General features: G+C 38.6%; 1 protein-coding gene across 8 annotated transcripts in view; it reads right to left on the bottom strand.

Annotated features, from left to right (window-relative positions):
* The window catches only part of MTM1 (myotubularin 1), a 38,375-nt gene extending 14,973 nt beyond the window's left edge, over positions 1–23,402 (bottom strand). For 3 of the 8 annotated variants that reach the window (XM_027687052.1, XM_027687059.1, XM_027687060.1), the window contains exons 1-9: positions 23,275–23,402; positions 21,215–21,368; positions 13,569–13,637; positions 12,624–12,696; positions 11,028–11,122; positions 9,903–10,013; positions 8,883–8,984; positions 2,860–2,943; positions 1,492–1,641 (exon numbers count right to left, since the gene is read on the bottom strand). In XM_027687052.1, the coding sequence (XP_027542853.1) occupies positions 1,492–1,641; positions 2,860–2,943; positions 8,883–8,984; positions 9,903–10,013; positions 11,028–11,122; positions 12,624–12,696; positions 13,569–13,628 (675 nt within the window). In that variant the 5' untranslated portion in view covers positions 13,629–13,637; positions 21,215–21,368; positions 23,275–23,402. Of the gene's footprint in view, positions 1–1,491; positions 1,642–2,859; positions 2,944–8,882; positions 8,985–9,902; positions 10,014–11,027; positions 11,123–12,623; positions 12,697–13,568; positions 13,638–15,679; positions 15,874–21,214; positions 21,369–22,686; positions 23,064–23,115; positions 23,197–23,274 lie in introns of those variants that run through there. The other 5 variants (XM_027687054.1, XM_027687056.1, XM_027687055.1 and 2 more) reach the window with 5 other exon arrangements.
* Positions 23,403–26,763: the final 3,361 nt, after the last annotated feature.

Raw genomic sequence — 26,763 nt, 5'->3', positions numbered from 1 at the left:
AAGAATGAACTCATTGTAGAAAGAGTGACTAAGATGCTCCGATTCTACAAGAACAATTTTTCCCTTTTTTTTTTTTTTGGATAAGGAAGGGAAGTTAAACCTTTCTGCAGTATCTTGAATGTTTTCTGTTCTCTTTAAAGCACATTTTGTTCCTCAGCCTTCTTTACAAAGAGGAGGCACTGGAGCAAAGCACATGCTGCCTTTGTTGTTGTTCTGAGCCGGAGAGGACTTGCCACAAAAGAGAGACAGAGAACTGCCTGGGGAACAGATGCTGTGCCAGAGATTAAAGATAAGCAAGAAACCCAAGAAGCAAGCAAAAAAATGCAAATTCATTGTTGGAAAATATTAAGAAAGAGCATTCTCACCCAGTCTGAAAGTTGTGGGTTACAGAGTAAAAGAACATCAGAGTTCAAAAAAAACCCCAAAACAATCCTCAGAAAGTGTTCAGCCCTGCAATACACTCTGAGCTGTAGATCAGAAACCAGACCTGCCAGTGTGTGTGCAGGTAAGCATGATTGGTTATTTCCTGACAAGAATAAAATTACTATTTAAAATTACTAATTTAATAAAATTACTACTCCCAAGGAAATTACTCTCACTGTACAGGCATATGAAAAACCCTGTCATGAATTTTGACATGACAGGGATGATACAGATAAGTTATAAGAACTATATGCACACTCTATACATTACATATATATTCTATACATGTTACATATTATACAGATATATGTGTGTGTATATATATATAGTAAATTTACAATTATAGGCCCAGTCTGTCAGTAAATACCATATCTAATAAATATTTATCATATTGAACTGTGCATCTGTTTGAAACTAACTAAGATTCAAGGCAGCTTTCCAATACTGGCTAAAAATACAGCACATCTTCCACTTTTGCCAAATGCAAATATTAGTTAAAACAAGTATTAGGATAGAAATTACTATTTTCTATAGTGCTGTAAAGAGCTGACACATAAAAATTCTCTTACCTCAAAGAATTTTCATTACAGAAATATACTTAAGTCAAATGGGTTTTTCTTAAATTTCACAAACTAAAAAAGTCCAAGAGTTCACTACAGAAACCATGCATGAGGTCTTATTTTAGGATTGACCATTGGAACTATGTTTAAATGCCATGTGGTTTGCTGACAGGATAACATTATGGGCATCCAGCAATAGTCAACCAACCAGTGCAGATGGCTCATCCTTCATAAAGAAAAGGGAAACTGCACTGCTGGCTGTTGTTACCAGAAAAGTCAAGTTCAAACCAATGAAGCTGGAATGGGTGATTGTTGTGGGGGAAAAACGGAAGCGTGGCTTGGCCAAGACACCAGTTGCAAGGAGTGAGAACCACCAGCCAATCAAAACTATTTTGCTGTAACCATTTCCAAAAAAAGCATCCTGTTTGTCATGTTCAGCAGAAAGTTGTTTGGATGCCTACTTAAAACGAGCTGCACCATAAGGTAAGTTCCATCACATAATACTCACCGGGATTCTGTTTCGGGACCTAAAGGCAGCAACTTTCTTGAGATCCTCATCTGTTGCATTATATGGCACGACTAAGAGCGATGGGTACGTGTCACACAGCCCATAATGTTCATTAATAAAAGTCACTCGCCACCGTTCGTTAGGCAGCCCCTGAAACGTAACACACGGTTTTGCTGCATATCTTTGGCTGCACAAATAGTTAATTCTGCTCTTGAATTTTACATGACATTATGGCCACATGGTGGCAACAATCTACCAATTTAACCTAACTGAAGTACTGTTTCAAAACAATAGAAGAAAAAGATTACAGGAACACACAGACCAGATCATTGCAGATGGATCTGCAGCCTTGAACAGCTGCACAGTCATCTCATACCCTTATGGACACAGTTCTAGTCTTACAGTAAACTACAAAACAATGACTGAAACTAGGAGATGTATTTCTTTAACTGTGGGATTGAGGAAAGAAAATTAACTTCTTCCTTAAAGCTCTGCCTTTCCACTTTCTCTGCTCTGGTCCTAAGCAGCTGTGGGAGGAAGTCCCATAATAACCTTTCTTCCCTGTAGCCCAATACTACCTTCAGGTTAAAAATAAGATTCAGGGTAACTTTCTGATTGAGAAAGAGCAACTTCTAGTTGCAATCTGCCCAGTAAGGCATTTCCAGGAAACTGAGAGATACTGATAAGCCCTCCATACACACAGCATGGGGTTTGTGTGGGGGTTTGTATTTTCACTTTTTTGGGTCTTAGGCTTGAACCATGAATCAAAAAAAAACTACAGAGGAATAAAAAATAAGGAAGTTCTTATTGTCTGCTATTTAATTTTTTTAAATTTTGTATTTAAAGCAAAAAAAAATTATCTAAAAGACAGTTTAAAATTAAATATATCATCCTCTTTCACTGAAATTTTTCCAAAATCACCTAAGGAGCAAGGTAGAATACTGATAGACATTTATAATTTCTGTAAAGTAACACTGTTTCTAAAACAAGCTGCTTTTTTCCCCCCTTTTTACTTCAGGAAGAAGGAGACCAAATCAAATCTATGTTTAGGACACTGTAGTTACATATTTGGTACATTCTCCCCACCCCCTGTGGCCTTAGCAGTGGCACATTGTAAGAGGCATCAATAACTTCCTTCAAAGAGCAAAGACTACCTTCCTGTCACATTCTTGTTTTTTTTAAAGGTTCCAGTGTTTTATTTCTTTTCTTTAATTTTTTTTGAAGTTGCTTTTCCATCCTCTCCAATTCTCAGCTCTTCCCCCCCCCCGCCAATAACAAAAACTGGTAAAAGCAATGTACAAACAGTAACTCCTCTGTGCAAGTTGTCAGATGTGAAAGCACCAGGCAACGACAACTTTAATAACTCACTTGTCTCCTGTATTCGGACATCGGGTTGTACACCATCCATCCATTTTCAGAAAACTTTTCTTCATTTACAAAGGCAAAAAAAAGCTGTAAGATGTAAGAGAAGCTGATTACACCAAACTTGGACTGGAATTGGCAAATATGAGGGCTCATCATCAGTTGTACCCTAATCCCCTCCACAAGAGAGGACTGACTGCTCCATGCCAGCCCCACTCTCTCCATTTAAATCTGGTATGTCCAAGACTGCAAAGCAAAGAGCAAGAAGTAACAGAAGATGCAGATCTGCTGGTGAAATAATGAAAATATGACAATAGTTAGGAGGTGAAAAAATAATAAAAACAATAAAGCTTAAACAGTTGGATCTTTTTTACTGTTAGGAGGTTTAAATATTTTAGAATGGTTTGTTTCCTGTATTTCACATTATCACCAAGTAAACTACCATCATCTCACCAAAATTCCTCCAATAGGCACAGCTGCAGTTACTACACACAATACTAAATGCTAAATTCAAAGTGTAAAAAGGTTGCAGTTGCTATTCATTTCCATTAGGAAGCAGCTGCCTTTCTGCATCCCCTCCCCAACCAATCCTCACTAAGAGAAATCCTATTTACTGTGTAACTCCACGAAAATTTAAAAGTTGCCACTGAAAATTATGTGGTTACACTATCTACTTTTCTCTTGCTTTGTTGCTCACTATCACGACTCATTTAATACAACACAGCATCCTCAACCAGCATTCCAACAAGTTCCTCATACCTTTTAGCTTCCTCCTCCTTTCAACCAATTCCAAGTGGGCTGTATTACCTAACTAACCCTTTTTTTTTTACTTGGTTTGTTTTTACAGTTTATGATGAAAGCAAAAATAATGTTTAAGAATCTCCTTCACTGCGAAAATTGATTTTGGTGGCCTACAAATTCTTCAGATGCCAAAAGGAGCATGAAACAAAGTTGTTTAAAAAACAAACAAACAAAAACCAGAAGAGAATGTGTTGTCCTGAGCTAACTGAGCAACAGCAGCCAGAGCAGAAAGTACTCTAGAGGCCATTATAGTTCATCTGTAACAAAAGAGCTGAAAGCTTCCTAGCTATTCAAAAGCATTAAAAGATTGGGTGTTAAACAAAACATCCCATCTGCATAATTTTCACAGGTGCAGACTGGAACTGAGTAGAAATGCAGAAAACACAGCAAGCAAGGAAAAAAATATGTGGTCTAAGGTGCCATGAATGATTATGCCTACAGAGGTACAGCAATGCTTCACACGGGCACCACAGCCCCAGAGGGACAAGGTTTTAGATCTTCTGAAAGCAACCCCTAATGGCTCCAGGCAATTCTGTTCAGCCCAATAGGTTACACTGGTTTAAACACCTCTAATCAAAACAAAAAATTGAATCCCTCAAAAATGAGGAGTTTTTTCTTCATGTATTTCAAATAAACAAGTATTTTAAAAGGATGTTACTGCTCGCACAAGATACTTTCTCTCATTGGTTTTATAAACTGGAATTTTAAATTAAGTCGCTATTTTAGAGCAAGTGCACTCACTTGCAGGTTTGCAGAAGTAAGAAATGCATCCTCAGTTTTTGTTTTCTGAATTTCTTCACCATTTTTAAAGGGGTAGGCTTGCAGTGCAAGTAAACATTACAAATTCTTCTGACTAAGTAAACTGGTATCAAGTGGTATGGAGGGAGAGATGAAGAAAAGGTGGACATAAACCATATCAGAAAAAAAAGTTCACTTAGAAGTATCAAAAGTTAAGCAGCAAAACTGAAAATGTTTGTTCATTTTAATTGCAAAGTAGGGATACAGCAAAACAGGAATATCACTATCTGAAGCCGTAGATCCAACTGATTTGCTTAACTATTAATAAACAGCTACACACAAGAGCCATCCCCTCCTCCCAAAGGAATTTGCTAGATCCCAAAGAGCAACTATGCTAAGAATTCACCAGGGAACCAGAGACAAAGGAGAAACTTATAACAGTAGGAAACAGAAACACTGGAATCCTAACAGATCACTTAAAAAAAGTCTCAAAGGCAGGAATAAGTTATTTAAGTTCCTACTTACTGCAAGTTTCCTCATGAGAACTTAAAAATTACCCAGCTAAAGCCATGATAAACCAAGTAAAACACATGAGTTTATTACAGGGCACCGTGACAGCTGTTATGCAGAACAGTTCTTTACTGACAAAAACAAAAAAAGTTGTTGCTCCAAACTAAAAACAAATGGCAGCTACACTGCTCGTCACCCACAAAAATATTCACAGTACATCAAGTGGAAAACTGTATTTGGCTTCCACCTTTTAAAAACCAGGGTTAAATTTACTATGCATGAAGAGGGGAAGGATTGAATCTTTTCTGAAAGAACAATGTCCTACTGTGTACAGCATGATTCATTCAAAACACTTGGCTACAGCAGCTTTACCACATCTGCTACAAAAGATTTCACTCACACAGACCACAACTATTTAGGTGGACAATTATGCTTCATCAGGTCTGTTGACATTCCGGGTAGTGCAAATTCTTCCTATATTGCTCAATAAAAAAAAATCACTAGTAAAATGGATGAACTAGCAAAACTCTGAAGTCTAATGACTCACAGAACACTACAATGAATGCAAAGGTGTATGGAGCAAAATTTGGACTTAGATTTTTATGTGAGCATTCAGATACTCTGCATACGTTTATACTCAATTCATATATTTCTATTTAATTTCAAACTACAGTTTAACTTGAGTGTAACAAGCGACCCATATTTATAACCATTTTAATACCAAGAATCATACACTTAAGCAAACATAAGATCTATGCTTGGATTCAATTGTATTTTATGAGCTGTGTCAGTACAAGCCATATTTAGCATGTATTTGGACATTACTTTTATCTGTTAGAAACAAAATGTGATAACAAGCAATATGAAGTAATTTCTATTGAATAATGCTTTTCGTTGAATGGAATATTTTCTTATTCTAATGCACCAAACTGACAAACCCCATTATAACAAAGAAGTCAAGGTGGTAAATACATATTTAGATCCCAGAATGGTTTGTTATAGTTCAGGCAAGTTTCACATCTGCACTAATGGCCCACATATTTCCACTTTTGTCCTAAATAACCCAAGATTATGGATTAAATGCAGAATGCTTGTAGGTGTATGTCTTGATTAACTTAACTCTGCTGAAGCTTTTACCTCACAGGGCACACAATCTGAAGGCAATTCTACAGCACAGCAGGCAAATGGGACAGAAAGAAACTACAGGAAGAAAAAATTATGCCATTTACAATATAATATGCATAGGTTCTCTTATCACTTGATGTAAGATTTGAGAGGTGCCATCTTAGTCAAATTACATGGCTTAGCTTTTTGTGGATACAGGTTCCTTCATATAAGAGCCCCTCATACACACATAGCTCTCATGTAGGGATGAGAGCAGGGAGGTCACTTCACTGCCCACAGGCATTCAGAACAGACCAGCTGGGTGTGTATTTATATCCTTCAGAGTGTGGAGGGCAGAGGAAGGTCAGAGAAGGGAACTACATGACCAGCTATCGGAATCACACGTCCCCACAAAGCAGAAAAGCCTTGCCAGCCTCTCTCAGAGCATCATTATTCACACAGGTAAGCCTTTCAAATACCAGAATAAAAAAAAGTTGGCCAGTTATACACCTTCTTCACATATCTCCCCTTCCCTTCACAGCTATGGTACGTCCCTGCTAAACCCTCCTTCTCCTTAAACAATACTTTAGGTACTCTGAGTCTCCACCCTGACCTCCACTCATTTCTTTCTTCCCTCCACACACAAAGTTCCATTCCTTCTCTCATTGTTAACCCTGCCTCTCCAACAAAAAGCTGTTCTCTGCAGCTCCTACTGCAGCGAGTCTTTTTTCCAAGGAATTGAATCAACTGCAGCTTCATCAGACGTGTCCAGATTTGACAAAAACTACTGTAAATTCAAAAAAAAACCCAAACCACTACACACCAAAGATATTCAGGTTCAGAACAATACTGCAGTAAAATAAAAGTGTATTTCAGTGAGACTTTTTTTAGATCATGAACAGGTTTTTCTAAATCAAGAACATATAATCAAAAAGCAGAACTGTTGTTTGTACAGGGGTACCTGAGTCAACTCTACATTCATTTTATCTCACATCTTGGGTTCAATGTAGAATAGTTTTCATTCACTTCCAATGTACTGATCACATCTGTTCTAAGTTTAATGGAGATTAATGCTACATGTCTGATGTCAGTCCATCAATTCCAATTAGTCTATCAACTAATTAAAAATCAGTTTCAAATTCTTTTCAGCTGCCATGGGAAACAAAGAAGAAATCAAGGAAAGAATTAAAGAGGTAAGAAATAATAATAATTAAAAAAGGATAGTAAATTAGCACTCAGAACACTTATAGGGTGCAAGGCCTGTGATTTTTCAATACCTGCAGTTGGCAAAAACAAGCAAGACTCATCATACATCAGTTAAGATTTTTGCAAAAGCAAATTAAAGCCTCTGCACAGAATGAAGGTAGGGATTTCATTGCAGATCCACAGTCAAAAGCAAACAACTACTGCTTCACTTGAAGCAGAAGGCTACTACTTCACTTCAAAAAAAAGCCTTTAAATCTTGTAACATTTTTGGTAAACTACTTTTCATGCTCCACTGTACAAATAATTGTTTACTTCCTCGCAGGTGCTAACCCACAATTTCAACATGCGCTGTCTCTTTTTCAGGTCTCCTACAGACAAAGTACTTGTCTTCAACATTCAATTTATCCTTATCATTTTGTACACAAAAATAATTTGTGATACACTGGTTGCTCACAATACAACATAGTTCTGTGAGATAAAGGAGAAAGGAGCTGCAGTCTGATGGTACAGTTTGGCAAGCAGTCTGTTTACCAGTATAAATATTATATAAATATATAAATATCAGTATAAATACAGTAGTTAAATGTTTACTCTTTATGGAATCACAGTAGATAAATACTTGTAAATGAATATACAACGTACACAAAATTTATTAAATATTTGACCTATCTTTGTGTGTATTTAAAAATAAAGGTATCGTTATCCTCGCTTTTAATATGCCATTACTACAACTCAGCCAGATACATCTTACCTGTTCATCTAAAAACTAAGGTCAGGCATTGCAGTGTTTATGTAACTAACTTCTGATCATTTGAGGTCCAAGTCAGACAGCATGACTACCAGTGTCTCATCAAAACTGGCATTCCCACAGAGCTATCACGGTTAGAAATAAACACACAGCATGCAGATATTATGGTGGCAAATAATCTTATAAAAATGATGATGTGTAGTTTCAAGATAAGCTCAGGAAGTGAAGCAGCTGCTATGCAGAAACTGAACTACAGAGATTAAATATATCTCATCTTTTGTGGTGCACCAGGAGGTTTGGCTATTTTGGTTTTATTTTTTTCAAACTCATTTAAAAACACTTTCAGCAACAGTTTTCTTTCAATTAGTACAAGTTTGCAAATGCAACAGAGGATTAGGAACAGCAGCTTTTTTAACCTGAAATAAATCTGTGTAAATTTATTACTGGATTAGCTGCCTGTTATATTTTTTATAAGTTTCTTCAATAAAACAAGTGTTGTCTTACCATGTCTTTTTGTCCTGAAGTAAAACTCTTGGTGATCCACATTTATCATTGCTTTGGAGATTGCCTGATAGTGTAACATTTTCAAGAAATCAAGTAAGGCGTGTACTACTATATTCCCTAATTAGAGAGGATAACTTGCAGTTTCTAAGCAATGAAATCTGTATGGAGCAGAGGTGCTCAGTAGTTTACCTGAAGTATGGCATATAGCATCCATAATTTTACAAAATATATAGATAGAACTGTTGTAAATATACAAAATGGAAGCATTAATTTTTTTTTAGTTTATGCTGACAGCAGATTCTATGGTTATTCTTTTTAAGCAGCCGTAATGTAGCCATTAGTAGGTCAAACAGTTAAAGTTAATTGGCAAGAACTCTGCATTAAGAGACAACTCAGTAGTATAAATGATGTAACTTACCAAGTTATGGGACTGGGGAAAAGCATATTTTGTGAGGACTTCAAATATATCTCTTCTACTGTGCCCTTCTTGTTTTAATGCAAACCGTAAATTCCTCATATCCTAAAACAAAGCCATTACCTTTTAGGTGAACCAAAGCAGAAAGATGCTTCTCTCTGTACAAATGCTATATTATACACTAAACATGATTTAGAATCTGCTTGCAACACACCTCAAACCCTTGTGAATGTTCCGTTTTATTTCTTATCCCATAAAATAGAATAGAGCTTAACAATTGTACAAATAAAGCAGTACCACACTCTGGGTGCTGCAAACGCCACTTGGGCACGAAGCCATCAGAAAGGGCCGTATCTGATTCACTAAAAAGCCTCCAAGCTATTGAATGTTTGCAGGATGGGAATTATGCTAAGTTTTCAAAATGAAAATTTGTCAATATTCTGTGTAGAATACACCTCTGGTTATTTTCTCATCACTAATGTCAAAAATAAGCTCTCTGCACATTAACTGCTAAGAATCAAATGTGCAAACACAGTCGATTAATGAGTCCAATAAAGGACCCTGAATTACCCACTGGGAACACCCCTATGACCGTATTTTTTCATGGCAACAATTTTTTGTGAAACTAACAAAATAGAAATGGCTGTTACATAAACTTCTCACTGGCTTTACAGCTTACAAAGGCCCTATTTGAGGTGTTCTTCAAAGATAACAGATTATTTTAAAAATTCCTTTTAGAACAAAGGAAATAATGAAGCAATGCAGGAATTGCATTAGGAATGGTGTCCTAAAGCAAGACTAGTGTGCAAAACCTCTTGTCAATTAGTGATTCAAAAAGCAAGACCAATCCTCCTAGCATGCAGAGAGGACAGTTACACAGCCCTTTATACAAAAGGTATTTCCCTGTCCAGTTCCAAAAAGCTCTTTTTAAATTCAGCTGTAATTTATTTCCTATAGATAGGTAAGCAATTAGAAAAGGAACCTCTAGATTTCATTTCCTATTGAATTACTGGAAAGTCTTACTTTACAGGTTATATCTAATCCATAAGAGTTTTCTCCTCTGCTGGAAGCTCCTCCCATTTTTTCAATCCTTGAAATTACGCCCAATGGAACGTTCAACACTACGACTGGATCCTGCAAGGAAAGTTTTGAGTAAGGAAAAGATTAATCTGAAAAGAAGACTCAAGCAAAATGTTCTTATGCATTCCAGAATAGAAAGCAGACGTGAAACTCATACAGGAAGCAAAAGCACGTTTCTGCCTCTGAGTCTTTCCTCTCAACATATTACGAAGTCTGTACTGTCACTCTACAGCTTTGAGCATCATCCAATTTAATATGCAACAGAAATACTTCATGCCTAATACAGGATACAGAAAAAATAGGTGGCAACACCCTAAAAGATGCCTTCTGCTATATTCTATTGCTTGCCTCTGCTTGCTAATACTGCTTTATTGATATACAGTATAAAATAGAACTAAATTTAAAAAAAAAAGATATTACTAGTAGAGTTATCTCCAACCATAAAGACCTCAGTTCAAAAGTCCCAAACCCTTATTTTTAAAAAAAACCCAAACATATGAAACAGATCACAAGCGCATTTTATTCTCTTCCATCTTGCTGCTTATCAAACAACAACCACTCCCCCCACCCACGAGGTTCTATTGATCAAAGTATTTTCCTTTTCAAGGACAATCAAAGTCTTGGTTTACTGATAGCCATGTTAAAAACTATTGCACACCATTAACTGCTGCCCTTGATCTATCATAGAATAAGTGTAAAGGGAACAGCTATGAAGAAAGGTCCAACAGGCAAAATATAAAGGTATCAGTTCAGTGTGACTAAACTAATTTTACCAGGCAAAAATTACCCTTTTACAACACATCTAACTTTGAAGAACTTCTGTTTTTATACAGATTTCTCAGTGGCACAAAGGCAATTACTGTTTAGCCATTACACATTTAAGATATGGTTACTACAAACATTACGGACCATTTCAAGCAAAAAGCCTCCCATGCAATTCCACAAGCTTGTGTGTGCCAAAACTAAAACAAATTAACTGGCCACAAAATAAATCAAAGGCAGTGGGGGTGAACGGAAAGGAGTTTGAGCCAACCCATCCCATGGAAGTAATTGTGGCATATTACTCACATTTTCCACACTTCTTAGGTACAGCCTGTAGTTTGTGATGTACACTCTTCCTTTAACCGGGCCATTAAATGGACACATGTAAATAACATCCTTGTCTGTAAGAAATGCAGCACTTCTTAAAGATTGTAAGAAGACAAAATGAGAGCTAAAGACAGTATCAGTTAAGTAGCAGTAAAATAAAAAAGAGAGCTGTACTCATAAGAGCCACTCAGAGATGAATGAATTTAAAAAGTAATAAATTTGAGTTTTATCCACTAGAATTATTAAGAAAATATGAACTACTCATATACTAAACTTGTCCAAATTAAGTGTACAGATTTCAGTAGCCTTCCCTAGTTACATTTGTGTTCTCTTTCTCAGCAGTACATGGGAGAGGGTGGGACACAGAACAGTGAGTCCTGCGATTACTGTACCAGTCTATTCATTATCCCAGAAGAAATACATTGTTGATGCCATTACATCTTTCTGTAACCAATTCTGCTTTGAAGTAGTAGTTCAAGTTGTGAGGTGTTTAGGGAATTCAGCACGCTGAAGACAAACATTTTGTTTCAATTTGAGGCAATCAAATACAGCAGGGCCATCAGCAGCGTTTCAGCAAGGACAGTAACAAAACAAATACTAATACCTACCACTCAAAAAGAACATTTAAGTGAAGCAATGCAATCAGAATCATAGAATTGCTAAGGCTCGAAAAGACTTCTAAGACATCGAGTCTAGCCATGACATTAAAGACTTCCATCTATTTCTTCCTGTCCACTCATTTCTTTAGCCCAACCTACTTATCTGCCTTCCACAACAAGCACCCTCCTTCCAGTGTGGTGCCCTGAAGCACAGACAGTTTTCATAAGGGTCATATCATACATCCATCTTAGTCCCACACCCTCTCCCTCATGCCTTCCTCATTAAAAACAAAACTGCTTCCTCTGAATCACCACTTTGCTTTCACCTCAGCCTATCTTGTTTACAAACCTACCTAACAAATCCTCAGCAGGGAGGAGGAGAAGCTCCAGAAATAAAAGACAGACCTCAACAAAAAAAGTCCACTTCAGGAAGATCCTCCATCAAGTAAGAAAACTGTACAAAACACATTCATCTCCCTTATGCTACAACATCACTGTATGTAAAGGCCAACAAGGGCAGAGTAGCCCTGCTCCTGTCCTATTGTGTCAAGGACACACAAGACAGTACTTAGGGAAGTCACAGTTTGGGCTCAGGTTCCACACTACTGTACAAGGTATCAATACATGGTGGGTGGCATGTGGAATTCTCCTGACTTTGGAAAGCTTGGAGGAGCTCTCATCACTAGACATGTGGGACTCAGTCTGTAAATACAACTATGACACAACTTGGCTTGCAATTTCCTTCTATCAGAGGATCTGCTATGGGTAGAAATCAAGATTTTAAAGGCTTAAAAAGTAATTTCTGATATGTGATAAAAAGCCCCTCTCACAATTATTTGGAAAAATTCAGGACATTTCAGCATGACTTACTGTGGCCCCCAGCCCAAACCAGGCCAAACTACAAAACAGTCCAGTAAGATACATGTATCTGCCAGAGTGCTGAACACACTGCATCAGGCAGCTCTGGAGCTTATACCTGTAACTCTGGTCTCTCCTGGTAGACGAGGTATTTCTTCATTTTGCTCCCAGTTAGTTCCATCTTTTAGAGTCTAGAGAAGAGAAGCACAACAGCACACCATATTTTATTTACAATTTCTCCAAGTTTCAGATTAAAAAAAAACCCTTAAAAGTAATTCCTGCATGGGAAAGAACAAGTTTTGCCACAGTAGGAATTGACAGACTGAACCAAAACAGGAACATACCACTATCCTTAACTGCAGCTATTAAACATTTAAAGGTTGAACAGATCTGAAACATAAGCATGTTTTAGTCTTTCTCCTAAAAGAACAGTCAATTATATTTGCATTAAATTGAAATTAAATTTCTATACTGTAAGTTCTCTGCAGATTTTGTGCATTTAATTTTCCAAGTAGACCAGACTTGGAAGAACAAATCAACTGAAATTACTAAAGCAATGCACTCACAACTATCACACACAATCTACTCTTTTGTGACTTTCCCACATTCAGTAGGTTCTGTTTTCTTGTACCCAGGTTACATTTGCTTCACCTGCACAGCACCAAAAAGCAGAGGGGGATGACATTTAGATTGTTTTAATGTATTTTTCACTGCAGATGAACATTTTAAAACTGAGCCAAACAAATATAACAAGGTTTAACTTTGCAATTGCAATACAGAATCTTTCTAGGGTAAAAAGGCCCAAAAAGTTTCAAAGATAAAAGTACATTAAAACTGATTTGAAGGAGGCTCTCATTGGCTGTTACAGAGAACACTTCACCCATCCATTCCAAAAGATATTTAAATCAACTCAGTTAACTGCATTAGAATTTTAGCAATAAAAATAAGTATATACATTCAAGAGTTCATTTAAATACTCATTTTTCTAACAAAGTATGCAAGACAATGATCTCTGAGAAGTCTGACGTAAAACAAATAAAAACATGAAGAAAGTTACACTCACCCTTTTACTTGAACTCTCCAAGGAGTTTGAATTATATTTAGGTGTTGACGATGAGGCCATACCAGGTATCTGACAAGTAAGCACAAATTGGAGACTTAAACTTCCTCCTGGACTACATACTATTTACAGGAGAGATTTTTAGATTTTGGAGGTCTACAGGTAGACATCAAGAACTTACAAGAATGTTTTGCAAGTTACTGGTAATTAAAAACATTACACAATGCCTCATAATTGAAGGTCACTATTTAAAAGCATCTAAATCTAACAAATTCATTACTAGCTTTGCAATTGGTTCTTATTAGAAGAAATATTCTGACTCAAGCTCTAGACTGGAATTCAGTTGTTGGAATACTATTATTAGTTCAGTCAACAGACATTAGTGTGCTTGTTTTAAGTGACTGGAAACACATATTATGAAATGCAACCTACTTGGAGTATTATTCCACAGCTCTTGAAGTCACAAGCATGTCCATCCACTTAAATGTTTCAAGTTTAAAAGACAACAACAACAAAAAAACCCCAGCAGGAGTTCCGCAGTACTTCTGCATTTAAAAACAATCCCCCATTTCCTAACTGGAGCTTCAGTTAGCACACCAGAAGAGGGAGTGTCCAGCCTTCTGGTCCGAACAACCTTTGCGTATTTGAAGGAAAAGGATTTATTTTTTAAATGGTATTATTAAAAGACAGAATCTCACGCCACAGGATGCAACACCTTAATTTCCCAACAGCGCACAAGGGGTCTCTAGAAGTAACACTGGGAAAACACTCATACTTCCCTTTCACTCGTCACACACCCTTCATCAACTGATCTGACATCCCACAGCAATCTTGAAGAGGTTCTGTTTGTTTGGGGGGTAAAGGCACTACAGACTACACAATCTTTGTTCCTATTCCATAAATGTAACATTGTGGTCTTAAATAAGCACTTTTTCTCCCCTCTCAACACTGGAAAGTTTGCCCAGATCTCTCTGCACCTTGACAAGTCAGCCCGTGCTCCTGTGTAACAGTGGGCTGACAGTGACACTGCAACAGTCCTACACAAGTGACAGCGACAGATCTGACTGCAAGAGGCAAAGTGCTTTGACGGTGCTATAACAGCACAGGAATGTGTCTGTGCAGGGTTAAAGTGGGAAACCACAACCTGAAGTTCTACAGGTTTGTTGCCCAAGCCTTCCATATCTCATAAAGAACACAGGAAACCCAACGCTGTGTTTAGAGTTGTAATATTCAGTGATGCAGCTTATCAGCAAAAAAATCAGATCCCTCCACAAAAAAAAAATTTAACAAAGGAACACACACTAAGTTGAAAAAATGAAGAAAAACACTTTTGAATGCCACAGAGCCTGTGTGTCCCTTCTGGGTCTCCAGCTATCTCAGTTTTCTCCAAACACTGAAACAGTGGTCCTGAACTAATGTTAGTGCAATGTGATCAGTTTAAATGAAAAGCTATTAGCAATCAAAATTAAATCATTGCCCTTTCAATCTGCCCTTTACAGAAATACTACTGCAATACTAATGTTTTGACAATAAAATTTAAAGGGAAGATACTTTCACAGTTTTTCCTTCCTTGCAGTATCTTAAATACCACAAAACTTAAGGTAGATTTAACTTTAGCTATATTACTATGCTAACTTATGAACATCCAATATTTGTTCAGATGACTTCCCCTAATTGATAGAAATTCAATGTTTTATAAGGTAAAAGGCATATACTTACTTAGAAGCCTGTTTTAAAAATTCTTCCACATGAAGTGGTTTTTATTTGTATTTTAAGTGAGAAGTGCCAGGTGAGACAGACAGAGGCACAGCAGCACCAGTTTTTCTATGTCAGCAGAGACTAAGTGGTTTTAACTGGAGCTCACATAAATTTAAATTAAGGCTGCACTAACCACAAGAGACAAGAGCGCACAAACAAGCCCTAGAAAAGTGACTTTTAGAAGGTGTGACAACCCTGAATAGATCTGCACTGCAAAATGGAAATTCTGACTGCAGCAGGTACTGGCACACCCGAGCTGGCTGTTCATCTTGCAACTACAGCTACTCCACCAGCGAAGCCACGGGAAGGACCTCAGCAGAGGTCACACGAGCCCACCCAGGCTCCTGGACACTCACCTCGGAGCCAAAGCACTGCCGAAGCTCTGCAGAACAAAAGCTCGTCTGGACGTTCCTTATCCCTTCCAATCGCGAGTTACTCCTGCTGCTCACACAGGGAACAGCACCAAGTGTTTCAAAAGCCTTTCCGTTTCCTCCTTTGCTTTCTGTATTATTTCCTCCCCCTACTGCACACTCACTGAGCTTTGGCTGAACTGTAGAATTACATGAGGTGAGTTGAGATTCGGAAATAATCCAGAACACTGACTACAATTTACACTAAGATGTAGAAAAGTTAAAACAAACAGGCACAGACCCTTTCAGGTTCTCAGAAACCTGAGGTCAGAGCTCCCCTCCACGCTGCCACCCCACCAGGCCACTTCAAGCAAACAAGGTGTGTGTGGCTCTTGCAGCAATTTATGTTTCTATGTATGCAAGTTTACTTTGTGTAAAATTCCCCCAGCTCTTCATGAGACTCATTTCTTTCAACATACTTCACAGTGAGAATGAATTCACTATCTGACTTCAATTTCTATAGAACACTTCATTATAGAACTACAACCAACTACTCTGTTTCATTTTCAACACTTTAATGATGCAAATTAGAGTTATTCAGAGCTAATCAAGTTGAATAAATATGTAATGAAGATAAGGTATTATCTGTCAGGGTATTTTTTAAATCCAAACATTTTCACTAAAATTAATGCAGGTTATTTCATCAGTATATAAGTATATAAGGATTCTTCTAATGCTGCAAAAATTTTACTTTGAAATCCAATCACACCTAAACCCCCCAAATACTAATAAGCACATTTATAACCACCCACATTTCCAGAAGTAAACTATGGCCAAGTAACCCTAACCCCTCCTTTTGCACCACAAGGCAACAGTCAGGCAGTGAAAACAGGGTGCAAGCAGGTTGCAGTCTCCATCCTCTGAGGTTTCCTAAGACACAGCTGAGACCAACTGGGTCTGATCCTCGTTCGAGCAAGGGCTTGAGCAAGGCCTCCTGAAGTCCCTTTCAACCTGGATTACATTATGCTTCTGTGACCTTCAGACAACAGACAAGATTAAGTTCTCATCAAAAGTACCATCAAACAAGGACAAACCCTTAAGGAAGTGGACTCCTCTATATCAAGAGAAAATAAGTTTTCAGAAAGATGTAAAATGAACATGAAATATTGCCTTTTATAATATTATTTCTTTTTCTGTCAAATTGTAGAAGCAGCTTCTGGCAGCTTCCCAAAGTAATATTGCCATGAACAATTTAAAAAACATACTCCACCATAGCCTTAAAATAGCTAAAACTTTCTCATTATCACAGAGCAGCAGCAGTCCTTCCACACAGGGAAAAAATCTTGCAAGTAGTTTTCCACTGCAAACATGTTTTATTCCCCAATATCATCCATATATACTCCTATACTTGCACAAAAATTGAAAACCATACAAACCTCACGCTTGTCAGCGGCTGAAAAGAAGTACAATTACTCTGCAAATTTAAAACAAATCAGACAACTTTGTTTATTAGATTCTGCAGTTACAAACAGTTAAACATTCTTCCCTGAATCTAGAATAGCAAGGAGACAAAGCAATTTTACTGGATTTAACTTGAACTAATAAACAGAGCTTTGTTAAAATTACCAGAACTTAATATAGTAACACTATCGAGAAATGTGGGCTCCAATGATCTTACAATAACAATTAAACTGCTTGGGATCTCTATGTTCATTAAAGATGATATTTATACTTGTGCTTCCTAGGATTCATGGGAATGGAGGCACAACATTTGAAAGGGTAGGCACTGAGGGCCAGATTTTAAGAAGTCAATTCAAGGATCCTACCTGATTTTTGTGAATAAATGCCAAGACACGAGAATACGTTCACACAAAAAATCTAAATAAGCTTTAAAACACAGAAACAAGCTTTTGAAGGTTGAGACATTTGAAACAATCAGCTCGTCTTCCCTTAAGGTTCTTCACTGCCAACAGGTTAGAGAATGTTTGCAGTGCAACCTGGAAAGACCACCAAGACTCTTATTACGACACATTAAGATTGACAACAGTCTGGTGAAACTAGTTCTCATTGTTTATGACCTAAGAATAAATTAAAGCTCATTTGACATTTTGCTGGTCCTTTTAAGGTTTCATCTTCACACCAGAGTCACAGTAAAAAAATTTTAACTATTGCCTGAGCCATGTTTCTATCAACTAAAATCTTTACAAGTATAAAATAGTTTGCAACCAAACAACATAATCTGCATCTGCCAAAAGATTACTACCACAAACACCTGAACTCAAGTAAACTGCATCAAGTAAATTGTGAGCACCACTTTCCAGATATTTATTATTTTACCTTCCATCACTGGATTAAAACTTTGAAAAAAATCACTTTCAAATTCATACCTATATCAATCATTTGGAGCAACAGCAATTTTGACAACGCTTAATGAAAAATGGAAGTTTTTCACATTGTATAGTCTATAATGTTCAGTATGTTAAAGTAGAAAGATGGAGGAAATTAAATTGCTAAATACCATGCACCAAACACATTTACAGAATATACTGAGAGGTAAATATGATGAAGAAATATTCGTGATTCATGTTATTATAGTTGAAACTTTTGTGTGTTTATATACGTATACAAAATATACAGGCATCTAGATAAGCATGAGAATTATTTGCTTTTATAAGAGTCAGATTTATGCAAAAATTAACGATGAAAAGTTCAACAGAACATCTTCTAGAATCATTTAGATTTCTGTCACACATTCATAACCACAGCACACAAAGTTCTCACAATCCTGCTCCAGGTGATGGTTTGTGCAAGAATGAACAAAGTCTGTGTATCTCCCAGGCCTCTCCTAAATAGTTACAAAACTTACTATGTCCTTTCATTTGCTGACACAGTAATTCAGAAAATAAATGGAGCACTTCCAAAAATTACAATTGGACAATTATATGACACCCAAAAGCAATCAGTGCATGGGGTTAATCAATGAAGATCTCCCAGGCATCTGCCAGTCTAGACAAAAATGAAGTTATTTTCATAACTAGACCTGATACCAAATAAGCAATTATTTCAAATAAAAGAAAAACAGTTTTACACTAGTAAATAATTATTCACTGTGAGGGAGTATAGGGATACAAACCCAAGTCTCAATAAAAAAAATACAGCAACAAAGGCAGTTTTCCAGACATCAGCTGTCCCTAACCAAACAGCACCAATCAACCAAAATAAAACACAGAGAGACCATAGTGCCACAACCAACTAACCAAGTCCATAGATATAAATACATCTCTTTCGAGCTCATTTAACCAGTTATATTTTAGCACAAAAGAACTATACTCAGAAACAAAAATAAGGCAGCAGAAGTCTACGAGGCTTCCTGTCCCTAAGAAAGATGCACTCCAGAATCCCTCATGTAGCCAATTCTCTACTAGACTGTGAAGAGCAGCTGTACAACTCTGCTGAATTTGTTTGTGAAGAGCCAGAAACGCTCGATCTCCCAGAAAAAGCATTCTCTTGTTCCCTAATGTGCCCTGCATTTGACAGGGCAAGTCATTGTCCCCAAAGGATTCAACAGGAACAAATGCAAACAAACAACAGTTCGCAACAGCCAAGTGACTGTTAATTCACCAAACAAATCAGAAGTGCACCAGTTGCCTGCCCACTCCTATTTCACTCACTATACCAGGGAGTTTTGAAGATATTAGCAGGAAGCCCTCACACTAACAAAAAGTATTATCCTGACAATGGAATTCTACAAATGGCACCAAACAGCAACAGCTTAGCAGAAAGTTTGGCCAAAAAAAAAATTCTCAGTACCACCAGATCCCTATGCACTTCTGTGTACACGTTCCTTAAGAAAAATTCTTGTAGCTTGTACGTTGGAGCCAGGTATTGAATAAATAATAGCTGGAGGGAGTAAAAAAAATTCTCAGCTCTGCCTTGATTGATATTTCTCCTGCCTCCATCTGAAGGTTTTTGTTTCACTCTCTTCTCATGGACTTTAACTCCCACCCTATTTTCAAAGTAAAACACAACTTCCAACAAGATCTAACATAAAGGTTTGTAACATTACTTTTTTCTAATTATCAACCCAATTGCTTCCTCCTTTCAAATTATCTTGAAAATATAGATTAGGGTGATATCCCTAGCTTTTATCCTGGCAAGCTTTCTTGTAAGAGAGTTATAAGTCCACTCACAAAGACAGATAATACAGTAAGACACATGGCATCATGGACACTAAATAACTTATCTGCTGATGGACTCTGATCTGTTAGATAATTTTTATGCTTTATATCACCATTACAAAGAAAAGCAGCACCTGTTTCAGTGGTAATACATAAAATTATTTGCTAAGGCCTGTTTTCCAGCAATTTTTGGAGGGTCTATTTCTTGCAATTTACGGTAACAATTATTTCTGTCCACTTGTACTCACTTATTGCTAATCTTGTATTTGTTTTATGTGTATTACCTTTCTCTTGGCATGATTATCTTTTTTCCCAGACTGCTTCTTAATATTCAATCTGGTAGCTGAGTTCTTAAATGAAAGTTCAGTCTTGTGAGTGGATCAAAGAAAGCAGTGGTTTTCCCTCTAACAGTTAAACCTACCTAGATTAGGTGCCATGACAGAAGTGAGTGGGTTTTTTAAGGAACCATTTGTCAGATTACCCTAGAATCAACATTACATCTGTAGGAAACCTCTGCCTGAAGGCTGATCTGTGGCTTTCTAAACCCACCCAGTCTATTTTCACTACTCTGCATCCCCTGCAGGGAATGCATACCTCCCACATTGTCAGAAGCTGATGCAGTTGACAGGAAAGCCTATGGGATAGCAAACACAGCTTCCAAGTTTTCTATTAAGAAAGCTTTCAGTTGTTCTCTGCTCATTCTTCTTGAAAGATATCCCCTTAGGCCACTGTAGTTCTATTGCTAAAGATTTAACTGATGATTCCACAAGAGAAATGGAAATTGTATCTGTTACACAGTGATATACTGTATTAAAAAAATGACATTAACAGTTAAAATTGCATCCCCTACTCAGACTTTCCTCCAACTTTCCTCTGAGAACATGTACAACCAATGCATCAGACTCCTCCTCTGTCATTTGCTGTTTAGTTCCTTCTTCCACTACATGAATACACATAATACCACAGAGAAAGTACCATTCTGAGCTGGTCTGTGCTTAAAAAAGTAGACTAAATAGACTATGACTTAATAGACTGATGAAGTCCCCCACAAACCACTGTTTGCTTCCATGCCTAAGAAAGGGGAGATTGGGACTATCCTGATGAAGTCATTCATGGGGCAGCACCACACTTCTGCATGTGCTCTCTTTCAACCAACAGGCATAGAGAGTTTGATACTTCCCACACCTGCCTGTGTACGTTACACATCGATAGGTCCAGTCACATCTCTGTTTCTGGCACACAGCCTTTCCGCTCACTACATGCAACAACACAGCCAAGATGCTGCACATTAATTAGATTTTGTTGAAAAACACACACTTCATCTTATACAAAGGTGTAATGCAGTCTACTTAAAGACACTTACCTTTTTGTTCTTTTGCTCAGAAGCCTCCAGATTTAATAAGTCATTTCAGTTGTATAAAACATAGATACACCTGCTTCAGTGAGATGGGAGAAAAACAGTGTGTTCATTCCTTCAACTTTCCAACAACTTTTGACTTTCGTGCTGTAGCTGGCCCCTGACAGGAATGGAACAGGTAGGAAAACATTGTTAGCACTGCCAGAAAATTTCAATTGATATTACTTTTATAAAACTTCAGAAAGGAAGCAAAACCCCAGAACAGTTCTATTAAAACATTCTGGAGAAAGGAAACAAACAGTACTAGTTCTTTTTATGTTTTACCTTGTGTCAGGAGGTTTGGTATCAAGAAATTGGAATTGAGAACATTTTCTTCCAAACCTATAAGATCTGGTTTTGAAATGTTTTAAAATCAGTCTTATGCAGACCTTTAACCATGCTTATGCTCCTCATACATATTTGGACATCTTGCTGCACACAGTCAAGCATTTTCTCTCTCAAGCCTTCCCAAAGAACACTGCCATTTGTTTCTTTTCCCAAATACATTCAGGAATGATTCTCATATGAAAGTTGCTACGTAACTTGGTCAAGGCAGAAGGAAGAGACCACGAAACAAAGCTTATTTCTAACTGATTCAAGGTCTTAGAGAAACTAGTATGTTGTCTCCTTTAAAAGAACACACACAATGTTTACAGTTTTACGGATTTACAGTTACATCTCATTAAATCAGGCTCTCACACTCTAAATTAAGTACTGTTAGTTAACACTGTAACTCTACCTATAGGAATACATTAGCACCAGAGTTTGCTCAGCCTCAATGATGCCATAAGCCCCTCTCTTCAGCAAATGCATCTTTTGCACGTTTCCTTCTGACCAATCACAGAATGATAAACAAAATTGCAAAAAGGGAAAATTCTGCATTTTATTGAAAACAGCTCTGTAACATCTCCTGTGACATGTGCCACACAGTGAAGTCACATGCAGTGCCAGAAGTTCCTGTGTTAAGGCTCATTACCAGCTTTGTTAATAACTCTACAGCCTAACTTTTTTTAACCACCTAAACCACAAATTAACATTAAAAAGAAAACCATAGCAGGAAGGAGTTTCTGGCTTTCTGTCGCACTATTCCTGTACCGTGACATACCTTGTCCTTCAAATCTGACTAATGATAAACAAATGTATGCCTACTAGCAAGAAATGAGCACAGTACTGCCCAGAACAGGTGCTGTGCCATAGAGCCAAGGTATTCTTTAAATATGCACAGTTTTGCTTAATGCCTATTGTGACAAGTCAATCTACAGGGCAACTACAAAACACTTAACATCTATACATTTTTAATACTGAATTTGCTGCTTTCTATAGTACCAATAAAAATGGAGGTTTCTGTGCAAAGAGCTAATGCCCTTATTATGCTTTTAATAAACGTACATCTGAAAAAACTCACACAGACAAACTAAACCAAACAAACCAAAACTCACCAACTACACAAAACAGAAAACATGCTTTTTGACTGCCACAGCACAAAACCCAGCAAGCAGAAACAGCCTGTCGTGTTCCAGAGTCATTTCTTGCTTTAAATCAACTAAAAAGTTTGCTCTGCGACAGAAGGTTTCAGCTTTTCAGCTGTGAACACCAAAAGAAGTCACATGCCTCGAACGAAATTTAAACCAGTCAGAAATGAATGCTACAGAGGCTTAAAAGTCTCAAAGAGAACCAAGAGCACCTGGGGTATTTTCACGTGGCTGGGGAGGACTTCTTTTAGCAGGAAGGGCAGAAATCTTGCTCCCAGACTGATGCTGCACATCGGGGCGTGAGGCGGGAGAGGCCGGAGCCGAGCGGCCACGAACAGCCCGGGCAGCCGAGCCCCGCCAGCCGCCGGGCCCACGGGCACCGAGCGGGGCTCTCACCGGCACTCCCCGGGCTCTCGCGGGTCCCACACCGACACTCACCGGCTCCACACCAACCCTCGCCGGGCTCTCGCGGGTCCCACACCGACACTCCCCAGGCTCTCATGGGTCCCACACCGACACTCCCCGGGCTCTCGCGGGTCTCATACCGACACTCACCGGCTCCACACCGACCCTCCCCGGGCTCTCACAGGTCCCACACCGACTCTCCCGACGCCGCCGCCGCCGCCGCGGGCCCCAGTGCGGCGCTCACGTGACGAGCCCGCGCCCGCCCCACCCCGCGGGGGCTGCCGGGAGCGGCGGGCGAGGGGCGGGGCCGGGGTTGAGGGGCGGGGTTAATTGGTGAGCGACGGGGGCGGGGCCGAGGGGCGGGGCCCGGGGAAGGGCGGGGCGGGGCCGCGGGTTGGGGGCGGGGCCGAGGGGCGGCCCCTGATGCCGTGAGGGCTCAGGGGTCTCTGAGGGGTCGGGGATGTCTCCGCCCCTCTCCGTGTCCCATAGAACGTTCCTGAGGGAAACAACCGGAGAAAAGGGAGGGAAGGAAAGGGACGTGCGGCCAGTGTGAAGCAGATCGAGCTGGTCGAGCGATCAAGGACACCCCTGGATGCCCCCTCACTACCACTACGATAAAAAGAGTGAACTATAAAAATAAACACTATAATAAAAGAAGTAAAAGAATTGATGATGCAGATGGCAGGGGGATCACTCACATAAAATTGAAAAGAAAATTAAATAAAAATTCTTTATGAAGTGGCCTGCTGTCACAGTACAGGGAGCAGCTGTGGATGTCTGGAGGGCATGGTGAGATTTAGGGACTCTGTGTGGTCTGATGCTCCATGCTCTCAGGAAAAGGGGATTTGTGATATTGCCATGCATTTTTTTGATGTTATAAAACATATTTTTGAGTTACAGAACAACAATGTCCAGCTTCTCCAGTGTGTGACTGACCCTAAGTTGTTCCCCTGTCAGTGGAAGGGTGATTCCTCCCTGCTCGCAGGACTGGATACCACAGAAGAGCTGATCAAAGAAAAAATAAAGGGAATAATACTATACAAAAAATAACCTTGGGTTCCTTCGGATTCCGAACAATTAGGAACTCAATATTCACTTTAAGGCACATCTCAGCCTCAGCAGTGCCCCATCACACCAGCAAAGGGCTGCCACTGGCTTCTTTGGGAGGGATAATGTCTCCTGCCAGTTCACAAGTATCATACCAACAACCATCACCTCTGCTTTTCTATGTCTTCCTGAAAAAGTCTTTCTTCAGTTTAATTTTGGCAGTTATTTTTTGTCTATGAATAAATACTTACATCATCTGAAGAGCTGACTCTGAGCTAAAGGCGCTTAGAGGTGAACCACGCATTTTGTACCAGACACTTCAGCCATGCATTTGTACTTTCAGAAGGAGCCACGAGACAATAATTTTAACAACAATTTTATCCATTACTTTTAGGTGTCTTCTTTATTATCAACAATTTACATCTGGAATTCCAAAAACTTTAGAAAATCAAAGCCAAAAAACCACAAGGGATTTGGGCTGGTGCCTCTTATGACGGAAAAAAATTATTCTGGAGCAAAAAATATTTTTGTACAATAAGCATGGAACGGTGTGTTTTATATTAATAAGCAGCAGAAGCAAGCAGTGAACAAAAGGAGATGAAATGTCAGTTCAACCTCCCTCACACACACAGTTTTGTCTGTTGATTTCTGATATGAAACACCTTTGCTTCTGACATCATCCTCTCAGCAAAGATCAGCTAGAAAATTCACTGATGTAGTTTTGAAGTCTTGCTTTGCTTGATTCCAGTGTGGTATTTTCAACTGTAAATCATAAATCATGTATGGGTGTATATATATGCAGTTATATGTACAGATCTACGCATATGTGTGTGTAAACACGCAGAGGATCCTTCTAATTTGATCATTCATTCAAGGTTTCATTCAAATCATGTTTTAAAGCTTTTCTCTGACATCATGAAAACTAGAAAGATTTTTTTCCTTACTCATTTCTTACACTTCATGCCTCAGATCACTAAAAGTGCTCTCCACAAACATTCTCATAAATTTGTTTCTGGTAATTTTTTCCTAGATCTTTTCCAACTTGGCTTATGCCCTTTGCATTTCTTTCAAAAGATAAAAAGTCTCAAACAGCCTTTTACTCATATAACCTCTAATGATCACAACTATTATTCTACCTGAATCTGTGAAGTGAAATACTCTCCGCCCTTGTTCAGTGACCGACCTCTCCCTTTTTATCCTCCTACATTTCTAATGCACCTACTGGCACGTTTTTGAGGGACTGTTTCTTACATGCCTTCTGGCTTCCAGTAGACATTAACCAGGCCTTTCTCCTTGGGTCGCTGCTCTAGTTAATCCACATTTTATCCCGAGGTAATGTGTACTACAACCACAGCCCAAACAACATTTTCCACTCAGTTTTTTCCCAGCTATGCCCCTTCACTGCAGATTGACGTGCTTTCCTAAATAAACTCTTAGCTTATATCTCTAGTACCTTCTTAAGACTCTTCTGTGGGACTTCACCTTCCTCTGCACACAGTCACAAACACCCCGTGAGTCCCACACCTGCGTTGTCAGACGACTGAAGATGATGTGAATTGAAAGAAATGTGCTTTGAGTCCCCTGACTGATGATTCCCCTGGTAACTATTTGGACCTGCAAGAGCATGCTTTACTAACATTTGGTGTGTGAGCATGGTTCGGGGATGTTTAGGCTGTCTCCGTATTTCTGAGCCTGGTCCTCGCTCTGTTGTACTGCAGGATATGGTGCCTGGGCTGTAATCAGCCCAGACGGCACACAAATACTCCAGCCTCCAATCCCTGGACCATCTGGATAAAAACTGGTTAATTGGCAATACTAATGTCATTTTCAGCTCAGTACAGTTAAAATAGTGTCAAGCCTTCTCCCACAAGTACTCTCTACTTTATCTATTATGCTATTATGTGTCTGTATGTAATCATCTTTGACTCAGACCTTTCCCTAGCCCTTTATGGTCAGACTATGTCTAAATCTGTCCATATAGCTAAACTCCCATCTTCTCAAATCTCAATTACTGCAACATCCTTTCCTTTGGCCTTGAAAAATATAACCTTGTCTTACTCATTGAGAACGCTGCTACAGTGACCATTTTTCTTAGTCTGTCATTTTCACCGTGTTATTCCATTCTTTCCATCCATGTGCTGGCTCAGCCTACTCTGTCATGTGGATTCTTACCTACATGTCTTTACTTTGGAAGGTCTCAGTAGCCTGTCTACTTGCCATTGCCATTCCTGCTGACATCTAACTACAGCTCCATTCAGCTCACGATGCCAGTTTTCACAGCCTTGTAATACGTTTAAATGGGTTCTTCTGTGCATTCTTTTGGCTACCTTTTATTTGAAAAGATCCTATAAACAGCCCAAAAGTTGCTGATAATTTTTCTTCAAACCTCTCCGTCCTGTAATGTCAACAATGCAGGGTCACAGTTCATTATGTTACCTATCCTTCCTGGATTCCTCAATTCTCTCATTTCATCCTTTGTAAAGCTCTCAGTGTTGACCCCAATCCATATCAGGCTCTTGCAGCACTATGGTAATGCAAATAATAAATACACATGTAGAACTGCCATGCCAGGGGGAACCAAGGCATTATGAG

This window comes from Neopelma chrysocephalum, unplaced genomic scaffold, assembly GCF_003984885.1.
Source record: "Neopelma chrysocephalum unplaced genomic scaffold, ASM398488v2 Primary Assembly neopelma1_73, whole genome shotgun sequence".
In the NCBI taxonomy this organism is placed as follows: Eukaryota; Metazoa; Chordata; class Aves; order Passeriformes; family Pipridae; genus Neopelma; species Neopelma chrysocephalum.
The sequence above is the reverse complement of the archived record's forward strand: the minus strand, read 5'-3'. Positions and strand labels throughout refer to the sequence as shown.